Below are 13,584 nucleotides of genomic sequence, written 5' to 3' on the forward strand. Positions count from 1 at the left end.
GAAGGCAGGATTAACGAAGGAGTCGTTTAAAGGTCAAGTGTGTAACCTTTAGAAGAATCTATTGGCAGAAATTGAATATCATATTCATAGGTATGTTTTCATTACCGTATAATCACTTAATATAGGAATTGCTGTGTTTTTGTTACCTTAGAATGAGCCATGTTGTACTGCTATGTTTCTACAGTAGGCCCGAACAGACAAACCAAAGACTGGCTCTAGATAGAGCTGTTTGCAAGGATAAAGCAATTGAGCTGTAATCTGCAACTATACTGCTAGATGCCTCTAAATCCTACACACACTGGACCTTTAAAGATCCTGGCAAGTTTAAACTGAGCAGTTTTAAAGCCAGTGTGGCTCTTGGTCCCAAAAGGAACAGCGTGTGCTCTCAACAGCACCTGACCCCCGGGGCAGAATCAATACTCACCTCTCTTATAGGCCATTTCGGCATTCAGCCAGCCAGAAGGGGTGGCCAGCTAGCCCCTGCAGCTTACAATGACCAACAAGCCAAGAAAGTCAACCTACACATTCTTTGGCTTTGAAAGTTCACCAGAACAAAAGACGAAGCAAGTTAAAATCCTCTTTCACATACATTGTAATTTATTCTTTCACCATTTGGACAAAGTTTGATAAGCGTACACAATATATGATGACTGCATACACCCGAACACAGTCAGTTTTTACTGATTGGTTCCTCACAGCAAATATACTGTACATAACCACTTTTTAAGAGAAAACAAAAATGAACATAACTGATTTGGGCCTCTTGAAGAATACATTCAGACAGAACCACTTTGGTCCAGAAAGGGGAGTGACCCAAGCTGCTGGTTTGAAAAACATATATGGATATGGTCACAGCTTAAAATACATTTATTAGTTTGAAATAAAATTAGCAATATACTTTGACCATACTTATATACTCTACTGAATATTATTTTTACTGAAGGTGCACAACATTCCTTTGTTACTGTGTCAGTATGCAAACATTTCACCTGCTCTGCAAAACAAGAAAAACACTGTAAATTCACCTCTGACCAACAGCAGTGCCAGTGTGTGCTCCCAGCTCAATTCTCAGTATTGATATCTACCTGCTCTATTACAATTCTCAGCAGACGCTGATGAAAAATAGCCTGCAGCACCTGGCTGAAGTGAAAATGCACAGAGCTATTATCCAAATGATAAACATTTCGCTGGTGTTTCGCTGATTTAGCTCTGAACTATGAACTACTACGCTGAGAGTGGCTTCCATAATAAAACACAGAGCTGTGTCTTCCCTGTGCCTTATATAGGCATGACTTCTGGGAATGTCATGTGTTGCAATACTGTATATGCTAGTGTCGAACTGACTCATAACGACCTCTGACCTCTGTGCTCTGTGTGAAGCCAGTAGCACTGGTTTACATCAACCTATCGCTTATCTGTAGCCAATGATTCATCCTACTGTGGCACATCCATAAATCTGGAATACTGAAACTACACACATTCATACCCACAAGAAAATATACTTGTACATACATACACACACATGTCATGAAATATATTGACAGCAATCAAATAAATCAACTATATAAACATATATACACACAGTATTTACCAATTATAAATTAACATTGTGCAAATAGTCATACATACAAAGTCAAGTTGAGTTAGTTCTGGCAAAATGTTTTGTGACTCAAAGATTAATGAATGCTCTGCAGAAGCTTCTCTTCTTTAAAAATAAATGCCATGTTTTCAGAAGCAAATGTACCACTGCTTATTTAGCTTTCTCTGTTGCTAGAATGCTTACTAGAGAGGTTTTGTTCTACTCTATGGTGCAGAGTTTTGTTCTAAACTCCCCGTGTCCCTGCAGACACGGGATAAGGCTGAATAATAAACACTGTCTGTAGAGTAACTAGGCGCATGCAGTCATTAGCACAGGCTCTCTGACTTTTTGGCGCTTGCACAGTGGAGATACTGATGCGATGACACTGTATGGCACAAATCCTCAGCGAATGATGCACACAACTGATGACTTAAGTTCACTAAATCTGCCCAATCTGCATGCATGACAGCCTGTATTTAACATCGTAAAAACACACTTGTTCCAGAGATGCTATTTTGAGTCACAGTGTTGGATTCATAGATTATGCATGTGTGGATTTATAGTTCATGTCTATATGCTGTGTATTTTTATCCTTGATTTGAGTGCATGGTTTCCCCTATGAACATTCATCGTAAGGGTTGAGTGCACTACTGTTTCCCAAGGTATGTGCGTCAGACAACATCTTGATGACAAGGGGAGAATAAAACATATTTAATGGCACAGAATTGCAACTATTTCCCTCAAAAACACACCTGGCACATTTACACAGTTACAACTGTAGCCCTCAGCAGTATCCAAGGTTTAGACTTATATAAAAAGGATTTATTTTTATTGTAAAACACTTCACTACGTCAAGCCACGATCATTTCAGCTTATTTATAATTTATCCCATACCATCTCTTGACCTCTTTTAATGTCTATATCTAAGCCAGGAATGACCTGGTGAGCTGCCAATTTCCAATGGGCCATTAAAGGGGCCACTTCAACACTGTGGTCACCTTACTGTATGAGATACAGTCAACATAATGTTTCTTCTTTTTCTGTACATTTTCATCATAGTCAATATAGACAATAAACCATTTACAGCTATCGAAGCAAAGGAAAAAAAGAAAAAGAAAGCATTTTCTTCTGTTCCCTATCATCTTGTTTTGTGTCACTTGTTTGGTCTTTTTTGTGTATGCAGTTCAATGTCCAGTTTGTCTTTAACCTCCAGTACCACAAAACACACATTTGATACACATCACAAATTAAAGCAGAGGCTTAAGCAAGGACCCTGTGTCTTTTTGTTGTTGTTGTTGTTGTCTCCTTTTGTTTCTGTTGTTGCTGTTTGAGGTTTTAGGGTTTTTTTCTTATTATTTTACATGGCTTAACTGCCTTGCAACGCTGTTGTTGCATTGTTCAACATGCATCAGTTTCTTTCAGTATCTGACAAACATCCACAAAAGTCCATTGACGAGGCTCACAGCACATTAACATCGCAGTGTGGATGTCTGCCGTATTCATTCTCAGGCTGTGGAGAGGGCTGAGTGCTGCTCGGTCTCCCAGTGACACTGATCTCTGGGCAAAGACCAGTCTGACAGATGACTCAGATGATCAGCCCAGCTCTTCACAGCCACCCAGGGCATATGTCAGAGCCACATGAGAGCTCAAGGCCCTCCAACGTTCTTCAATTTCTTGTTCCCACCGCCTTTTACAGGTGGCTCTCCACATTCTCTCTCTGACCGTCGTAACACTGCACCTTGTCCGTGAGGCTGATGTCCTCCACTAGGGTGCAGTTGCTGTTGGTTCCTTCGTGCAGCGGGGACACGCACTGGTTTTCCTCCTTACTGTGAAGCATACCGTTGTGACATCCAGCCACAAGCATGTGCCTTTCCTCAGGGGTGCAGACCGGGGCAGAGGTTTTGGCGATGTCTGGGAGATGAGGCAGTCGAGAGACATGGTTCAACAGGCTGCCTGTCTTCGTGTTTGGGGTATTGCTGTACGTGTGGCGGTATTCCTCCTCGATGTTCCTCCCAAGCTTCCAGCGCTTCCACTTCTTCAGTATCTCGGACTGCACCTGAGGACGGAGATGAAAGTTATTGATGTGATAACGGGATAAAAGTCGGGGGTTGACAATCGTGTGTTTGTTGTGCAGATGAGGAAACTCACTTCTTTGTTGACAAAGCAGTACAAGATGGCCACCAAAAGACCCTGTGGAGACAACAATTCTGAGTCAGTCCTCTACATTAACTCATGACAGCTACAATATTCACTTTTGCTGAGCGCAATGACATGCACATTAGAGTGTCTTCTGTCTTAAGTTGAAAGTCTCCTGGCTACACTTGTCATCTTTGACTTTGGGATTCTTACTGCATCTTCCTCTCTCTGTCGCTCTGTTCATCAAGGCTTTTTTCCCATGTTGGTTGGCTGTAATCTTGACACACGTCTTTGTCCCCGTAGCAAAAAGGTCAGCATAATTATGTCACAGGGTGACACAACCAGTTAGCAGCACAGACAGCACGTTATGTTAATGTAATCCCTCCTGACACATAAGTAAATACAGCACTTCTCAGTTGTCTGGGGGAACGGAAGCTCAGACATAAAGACTTCTGAACAGATGACTGAACAAACTCAACTCGAGCGACACTTAGACAAGATGAAAGAATCATTTTTTTGGTTTGTTGTTTGTTTAGTAAAGCGTGAATTTTGAGATTTTGATTTGATTAGGCGATAAATGTAATTCTCAGCTGCAGTTATCCGTCTTTTATTTAAGCTTGTTAAGATTGACATCATTGAAATTTGAGAACAAAGACTGTCCTTTAAACGTAATGTTTTATCCTTTATCCTATTTGGGCATGTCTTACCCTTTAAGTTATTGCAAACACATTGTATGATTTTTATGTATTTTTTTATTTTGTCTCAGTACAGGAACAATAGGCGGAATTATGCAGCCATAAGATGCGTCACTCAACCACTGAACCCCTGAATCACAGCCCTGATATACACGACCAAGGACATTCAATAAATGACATTAGCTTTGTTCATTAAAATAATTGTATATGATTTTTATTTATTCCCGAGTCCAACCTGGAAGGAGGAGAAGAAGAGGTCAATGAAGAGCTTGGTGAGTCGCAGACCGATGGTGGTCTTGGTGGACTCGTCTGTCACAAAGATAAAGACCACCTGATGGATACCCAGCAGAGGGATCAGCGTCAGAGTCGACTTAGCCAACCTGAGATGGCGGGGATGAAAGACAAAGAGACAAAGCACAGAATAAGTGGAAAGAATAACATGAAAAATAAAGAGAAATAAACTGCTCTAACCTTTGACCTTACCTGAATTTGTAATCTGTGTATCTCATCTGGTGCGCTCGAAGTTTTGACACAAGAATTTTGATGATATGGATGAAGATAAGGAAGTTGATCTGTGAAAGACACCGGTGTTGATTATAATGGTTTGGATCGAATGAGTTACAGATGTTGAAGCGTCAGTTCAGCCAAAACATAATGTTTCTCACTTAATAGTCATGTGAAGACTTGCAAATAGTTTTGGTTTAATGTGCAAAGGTTTTGAGACACTGCCAAGCTGAAACTGCCTGAAAACAAAGGAGGTGTACAAAATTTTAATTGAAAAATTCCATTTGAAAAACTCAACAGCAATGTGTACTTTCCAATGCATAATCCACAATACTCATAGAAGTATGTAACAACAAAACAACAAAAAAAACGCGTTGAACAAAGAAATAGCAAAAGTTTCAAATGAAAACGCAGATAAAACAAAAACTATCTGTGTGGATTCATACCAATAGTTATAAGTACAAAACATGTTTTTTTGTGATTTGATTGATTTAACCTCATTACCCACACAGCAGAGGCACATTGTTATCAGGGAACCTTCACAGCAGCTGGCATTTCAAGAAACAGCAAGGGTTCCTCTGATGAAAATCACTTACATCTGATATAACCTTTTTACTAAATTATTACTGGTAATTAGTATGTTCTTGGAAGAAAAAAGTGAAGCTGGACCCAAATTGAGCATACAATTATTGTCCTGGCATTCTGTGATTATAAACGCAGGGCAGTTCTTAGTTGTTTTAGTAATTTTTTGTTGAGTACAAATGCTGGAATGAGCAAAAGTTACAAGCCAAGGAATATGTGAATAAAGATCAAACAATAGATATATTTTCAACTAAGACCAGCATGTACCCTTTTGAAAGTTTCATTATGTATGAAACTATGTGGCTACATTTTACATTTGTGTATTTATTGAATGCTTAGGCCATGTTAAATCACATAAATATAACATATACAATAACAACAATAACAATAGATAGATAGATAGATAGATAGATAGATAGATAGATAGATAGATGGGATAGATAGATAAGAATAGATAGATAGATAGATAGATAGATATCTATATGTATGTTTATGTTATTTCATATTAGCATAGACCTTAATCTGTCATGAATTATTTGAAAAGCAAAATCACATGTTCTTGCAGGGGCACTCTGATGTGCAGCTGGAACGTGGTCAGGATATAGGAGGAAACACTGAAATGGGAACTAGCCCTCCCATCCCTGCGACAACTCAAACACAGGAATTCCTGTGGGATACAGGCCACTTAGCAGGACGATTAATGCATGGAAAACGCCGGGATGTCTGTGTAACTGGCCTGACATAAGAGCCATGACAAATTGGACTTATATAAAAGCTCCGAACTGACCTTTGCAGAGCACACCTACAATAAAAGGGCACGGTCACAGTGTGGCTAGCTGTTAGCCGAACTGTGTGGTGGCTTACAGTGCAAGAAAAATCATATTTCTTTAATCCAAAAATCCTTTGAATCTTAAGATGTTTCCCTTATGTTAGCCTTTAAGCACAGACAGCCTTTTACACTCCATGAATAAATGAGGCATGTTAAATATTGTATAGAGTATGAATGGAAAAAGAATTGCTGAAATGCAAGTGCTGGGTAAACATGTTTGGATTTTGGTTTTGTGTATTTTCAATGCAAACATGATAAGCAACTTATATGGCACTTTGGATTTAAATGCTTAGGAAATAGCATACTGTGAAAGTGAATCTAACGGTCCAAAAAAAGAGCAGGAGGCAGAAACAGAATAAGAGGGAGGAAGAGGAAATTACCACAACAGCCAGCAGTATCTGAGAACGAATAATCCACCAGTAATTCATGTTGATATTTCGCTCCCAACACCTGAAAAAGAAAGGCATCGGAGAAACAATCAGTGAGAGACATACCTCAACATGCACACATATTTCAAACAAGGCTCACTGTAACACATTTCATTACACAGTTTTGTAACTCCTGCAACAGTAGAAAGCTTTCCTCTCCCTCGCTTACGAGATGTGAGAGACTGATGGCCTAGCTGTTCCACCAGAGGAGGCACACACAGCCCCATCGTGGTTTTTTAAAGCTTTACATAACAACACAATGTGTCGGCGGTTTAGCAAGTCCTCCCATAAAATCCCTTTCACCCCCATTTGCAGACCCTTAGGGACTGCATAATAAAGTTTGGGCGCTGAATGTTATCATGGAATATTAAAAACATGCCAACACAACTGCTGCTCTGAGATGGTTTTCATATTTGGCATCCTGCAGAAGATAAAACGTGTCTGTGTGAAAAGTTTAATTGCAGCCAACTCCTCGTGTCGTAATTACGTGTTAAATTGACCGTGAGCTGCTGAGTGTCAACATTCATATGCTTAGGAGAAAGGCCATCTGCCAGATTTTTTTCTGATATGAGATACTGTTATGAGTGTGGAATTAACATGGATGAGCTAAAATGTAAGCTGTTTTGCAGGATCTGATCAAAGCTACAGATGCAGGAGTAAGGGAAAGAGAGAGAGAGAGATAACTTACTCTTGATTTTCATATAGGTATTTAGCTACCACCCAGGGCACAAGAAATATTAAGGGGGTACCTGTAAAGAAATGAGAGCTGTCTAAATGCAAAACAGTAATTGTGTACACCAGTGTAACAGCCTTTTACATTTATCTGCCCTCACTTTATTTCCTTTCATGCAAATTGTCAGACACCCAACAGGCCAGCTCACCCCAGCCAATGCACAGGTATATTTTGAAGTAGTTCCTCTCTGTAAACACAGTGATGACCAGGAGGTTGTGGAGGTAGATGCCTTCCACCAGAAGCCAGTAGCTGTTGGCCATGATACTGTACTGCATCATCACCACGGCGATGCGACAGCTAACCGTCGTCTGCAAGACAGCAGTGAGGCTTGTTTCACAAATGATAAAAATATCAAGCTGTACTGAAGTTAAACACTATTCAGTTGTGAGATCAGCGGTGCAGCAGATGGGAGCTCCTTCTGCCTCCGGGATTCAGGCTTTGTGCCGGCAGCCATGAGATTTTACAACAGCAGCAACTTTCACCCCAGCCTCAGCCAGCTGTGACCCCCCACCCCCCAATGCAAACACACGAGCACGAGTACTCTACACATCAGCCTACATTGTTGACCCTTATCCCTTTTAAGGATAATTTGCTGCTACAATTATTTCTGTGGCACACAAAATGAGAATATAATGTTCTATGCATACAACAATTTTTACTTATTTATTCATATTGCACTTTTATACAAAATATAATTATGGCTGTGCAATCTTTGATAGACCTTATGTAGTTTTCATGTTTCTATATTCTATTATTTACATCATTTATAGGGTATGCAGACATACAGTAATCAGCATGATTATACAGCATGATACATAATAAGTACTTTGATTCAGACCGTGGTCCAGTTGCATTTTCCATTCTTAAAGATACCAATTTGCAGGATTGTGCTGCTGTGAGTGCTTTGTGTTTTTCTTCTGCATGATATATCTCAAAATATAGTTCTGTTTATGTACAACTCACCCACCAATAATAACTAAACTATTAAAGATGAGATGTAATCTAATTTAAACTTTGTGTTTAAATGTATTGTATGGTAAAAATAACAAAAGGCTTCTCTATTTGCCCAAAAAATACAGACTACCCTCCCCTTAGCAAAAAGAAAAAATACACCCTCCACCTCTAATATTTTGTATACAGTTCTTTAATGACACAATAAAACACTGCCTTTTATAGCGTGTTGATGAGCTGCAGATCACTACTGACCTCATTGTTCACCAGCAGCTCTACTGGAGGCATAGATGCCTGGGGGAATCCCTGCTCCTGGTCTCTACCGAGGTCCTGCGATGTGATGTTGGTGGCCTCCAACAGAGCGTCTTTGATGAGGATAGACAGCGCTCGCAGGATGAAGGAGGCAAACAGATTCATGTGGATGTTGTTCCTCATGCAGTGCAGTTTCCTGATGAGTGAGAGGCAAAAAATGTCTCTTTCACTGTAATCCTTCACAGAAAAAAATGCTTAAAGGGACAGTTTGACTGATACCACTCTATACCACACAATAGCCTCTGAAGCTGACTAATTAATTGGACTGCAACCAACAATTATTTTCATTATTAATTAATCTGTTGGTTTTTTTCTCGATTAATTGATTAGTTGTTTGGTCCATAAAATGTATGAAAATGGTGAAAAATGTTTCCCAAAGCACAAGGTTACTCATTTGTCTTGTTCACAGAGAACTAAAGAAACACTTATTGTTGCCCTACTAATTAAAATATTAGCCTATATATTACTTGTTTTTTGGGTAATTATGGGTGGTTATGTGCCAGACTATTTCTTGGCTGGAAGCTGTTGCAAGGCAACCAGCCAACTTCCAGGAAAGCTACTGCTCAGAGCCAGGAAATATTCCAGCAAATAAAAAAACAAAATGTCCTTTTAAACATTGATATAACGTGCTAATTATTGAGCTTTATAGGTGTTGGTAGGTGGATTTTATTATCTTTGGACAGAGCCAGGCTACCTGTTTCCCCCTGCTTCCCATCTAAGAGCTAAACTAAGCGTTTGCTGACTGTAACCTTACATTTGATGGACAGATATGAGAGTGGTAGCCTATCAGTCTATCTCCACCAGAGAGTGAATAAGTGTATTTTCTAAAACTTCTAATTATTCTTTTAAATGTGTTTTAACCACCTTGCTGTGTTTGATGCAGAATTTATTTTAATCAAAAATCATAATTACCTGAAGAATATGAGGATGCCAAGTGCCAACACCAAAGCCACCAGTGATAAGGAATAGCCCACTGTGTACATGACCCGAATATGGCCATAGTACTGCTGCAAATTAAAACACATACGGACACATGGACTTTAGACTGGTGAGAAGGGTGATATGCGATGTGGTTCATTTTAGTTTAAATTTTTAACTGTAACTTCAAATTCAGCTCTTCAAATTAGCTAACACACACAAAATATTAGTATCTCTTATGTCTAATGCCGTCTGATAACGAGACATTTCTTACCACTGGATCACTAGAGTCACACTCGCTGGTATTCTTCGTAGTCACCCACTGGCCGTTTGCATCACATTCCTGATACACCATGCCGTGCTGAACTACACATATCCACAGACAGACACACACACACACACACAGTCTCTGTTATTTACTGGAAAGTCCAGTTGTCATGGACAGCTGTCTTTCTCTGCAGGATCTACGAATGACTGTGCATCAACATGACACATCTGCTAACCCACACGTCTCTTACCTTTATGGTGCCACGGCAGATACCACGGACAAGACACACTGACAGTGGTGTTAGGGAGTCCATCGGGCCAACAAGCGTAATAGTCAAAAGTCCTGTTGCACACAAGGCCTGGAGATAAAAAAAACATTATATACAGGTCAGAGTTTCTCCATGTCTTTGAAGTGATGGCTGCTGGTGGCCATTATGGCATTTGTGCACATCATAGTCTTTCATTTTGACTTCAGAGTAAAGTCCTCCATCGATGACCTTCCACTACCACACCTTTCATCTTCTCAACAAAGGATGTAAACACTGCCAGTTGTTAGTGATAGCAGAGGTGGATGTTCAGGTATATAATGTCCCATGTCCTCTATACCTGCTTATATGCTCCTACACTCATGGGGACAGGAAGGGTGTATGAGTGCTGCGGAGTGGTGTGATTTTGTGTGCAGTGTGGGAAGCTGCCTTTTTGAAAGTTGGAGCATCAGTGTTCTCCGCCTCTATTCCACAAGCTAACAGACTATAATGCAACTGAAGGGCAGCATTCGCCATTTAGTTAAACACTCTGTTGATGGAGCGAACTGGAGCTCTCGCAGCGTTTGCAGAAAGCAGAGAGTGTGGTGCAGCAAATAGAAAACTGGGAGCGGCTGCAGGCAGAGTGATTATACAATGGTTTGAGCAGGGAGCGGAAATTGCAGCCGCTCCATAGTCTGGTGACCATGCGACCTAACCATTACCTGCTCTACTACATTAGATAGTTGCCACTGCACCACAAGGTGAGGGTAAATGCTGATTTTTATCTCTAATGTGAATGCAAATTATACATTACAAAATAATACCTCTTTCACATTTACCTTCTCAGAAAGCACCAATAATGATTAAGGAATCATAGCTTATTATAATGTTGCACTTTGTTGTTTCTCTTAAAGGTCCAGTGTGTAACATTTAGGAGGATCTATTCGAGGAAATGTAATCTTATATTCATATGTATGTTTTCATTAGTGTATAATCGCCTGGATATAGGAATCATTGTGTTTTCACTACCTTAGAAGGAGACATTTTTATTTCTATTTAATGTTTCTACAGTAGCTGAAAAATCTCTGATAAACCCGCTGTACACTACCTATCCAGCACCAAACAGATATTTCTCTCAGGATCAAAACAGACCTAAAAGTAGACGTAATATTGGACATTCATCAGGTTATCAAAAACACCACGCTAAATGCTCATACTCATATATACAATAAGTCAACTGTATGCTAACCAGTTCGCCACATTAATTAACAGTAAAATGTCATAATATTTAGGGCTTGTTTCTGCTGCCCCCAAAGTGGCCACAAAATTCTTCTTTAGTTATTTCAGGTTTAAACATTAAAAATGAGTTATACGTTCAGCTCACCAGTGCTTGGCGGGTCTCGGCTGTTGTTGTGATCACACTCCATCATGTACAATTTCCAACTCTCCTTCAACTTATCCAGAGTAGCAGCAGGAGACACCTAAGGAAATGGTGGAGCACATAACAGGATGTGGACGTAGTGTAACCAGGTGGGTAAGAAAGATTTTGAGAATGTAGGATTCACACAAACCATGAAGATAAAATGGTTGCAAACTGAATTGGTATTAATTTGTTTCACTTCACTTCATATATACAATATTCTGTAAACAACCCATCCTCAAGATGGGGATATAATCTATCAGAATTACTCTGTGTTCTACCCTGATGCATTGTCTGTTTGGAGGGCTTGTACTACTGTGTGGGCAGGTTGATATATTGTACACTGTAATACTCGTGTCATTAAAAAAACAGGTATAGTTTGTTTAAGCTTCCAAACCGTAGATCTCTGGCATGTTTTAGAAGAAAGCAGAGCTGAAGAAACAACACCCACCCCCACACTGTAAAGGCCAGTGACTAATGGAAGTTCACAGGCTGTTAACCTCTGGGGAAAAGTGTGTACATGTATGTATATGCATGCTCTTGGGACCCACCTGGATGCTGCTGTAGACAATGAGTGCTGCCAAAAGGAGGAACAGCCGTGACATCCCTTATTCCTGCTGTTGGTGCTGGGAGGGGATACTGCAGGACGGGGAAGTGTTTTCACCTCATAAGGGGGCTTATCTACGCTCGCCACACTGCCTGGATGACACAGAGACACACAATCCATCAAAGCTCATTGCAAACACTCTACTTATTACCTCGGCTCAATTTGGCCGTGCGAAGCAAGAGAACCAAAAAAGGAAAATGCTACATCATATCTATCACACTGCAATTACACCAGATTTAAAGGCATGCAGAAGAAGCAGTAGTAAAATCAAGAGAATATTTCAGTGTAACTTTTATCCTAAATAGGCATAAGGGGGATATCCATTGTGAGCCTGACCAGTGCCATTTCCATTCTTCCATTAATTTACACGGTTAACAGCTGAATGATACAGCAGCACGGACTACCCAGAACCCGAATGTCCAGAACATCAAACACAGGGCCAAAAACCTCCAGGAAATGCTGTTTGTCCCATCAGCATTGACAGCTGCAGCTCAGCAGAGCTTCACTTGCTCAGTGACTCACAGTTGGCCGCTGTCCACCTGAATCTTAAAGCCTGTCAGTGTTTGATTGAGCATGTGTGCCAGAGGTCACTCACCTGTGTGTCGATCGACGCCACAAGCTCCCCCAAGAGATTTGGTTGAAGCCAGAGAACGGAACGAAATCTGAAACGTTTCTGCAAAAAACACCTTGACCATGGAAACATTTTTGGCTAAAACGTTTCAAATTCCATTCTGTTCTAGTCTCGTGGCAGGGAGGAGGATGGGCTCATGTTGATGTATTTGGAATTTCTTTTGTTTACTGGGGGTATGATGTTTGTTCAAGAGATAAGAGCACAATGTGTCATGACAGATGCAATATGTATGTATGCGCTCAAGAAAGCCTCAATTCAAATCAGAGTTTTTTTTTACTCTGCGTTTTGACTGAACATGTCAACAAGCTTCAAAAGTCTGGGTTGAATTAACCACCAGGAGTAACAATATAAAGGTCCACCCTTATATATTACAAAGCTCTACTGGAAGTCAGACATCAGATAATATCTAAACCAAAGAGCCATAGTTTCTAAATGGCCTGTTCAGTGTAATGACCACAGGATGTAGTTAGCATTAGCTGTAGTTCAGATTGACTGATTGCCATAGGCGCCTGTCGGATCAGAGACTCTCTTGTCTGGTCTGACATCGGGTCAGGACGTGTCCAGCTGAGATCAAGGCACTGACTCTCGTGCCCTTAACACAATCAGACATGTCACACCTGACATGTTTCCACTGCTAATACAATGTATACAATTGTTTTACAGTAACAAAAGTGTCTTAATACAAAGAAGGATCTCTGGCATGAGATGTTTTTTCTAGATGTCGGCATTGATTCAAATAGGGCTCAT

The 13,584-nt window shown here is 40.3% G+C and overlaps 1 protein-coding gene across 1 annotated transcript; it reads right to left on the reverse strand.

The window, feature by feature from the left end:
• Positions 1–620: 620 nt before the first annotated feature.
• On the reverse strand, positions 621–12,289 carry gcgra (glucagon receptor a). Its single transcript, XM_035654407.1, has 13 exons — positions 12,151–12,289; positions 11,564–11,660; positions 10,186–10,293; positions 9,933–10,033; positions 9,662–9,756; positions 8,693–8,885; positions 7,635–7,794; positions 7,442–7,502; positions 6,706–6,775; positions 4,894–4,982; positions 4,646–4,790; positions 3,728–3,769; positions 621–3,635 (listed from the first exon to the last, which is right to left on the reverse strand). The coding sequence occupies exons 1-13, from the start codon at positions 12,202–12,204 to the stop codon at positions 3,270–3,272; spliced, it is 1,581 nt and encodes a 526-aa protein (XP_035510300.1). The 5' UTR covers positions 12,205–12,289; the 3' UTR covers positions 621–3,269.
• Between the last annotated feature and the right edge of the window lie 1,295 nt (positions 12,290–13,584).

This window comes from Morone saxatilis, unplaced genomic scaffold (genome assembly GCF_004916995.1).
Source record: "Morone saxatilis isolate NCDOM2014 unplaced genomic scaffold, NCSU_SB_2.0 Contig14, whole genome shotgun sequence".
NCBI lineage: Eukaryota > Metazoa > Chordata > Actinopteri > Moronidae > Morone > Morone saxatilis.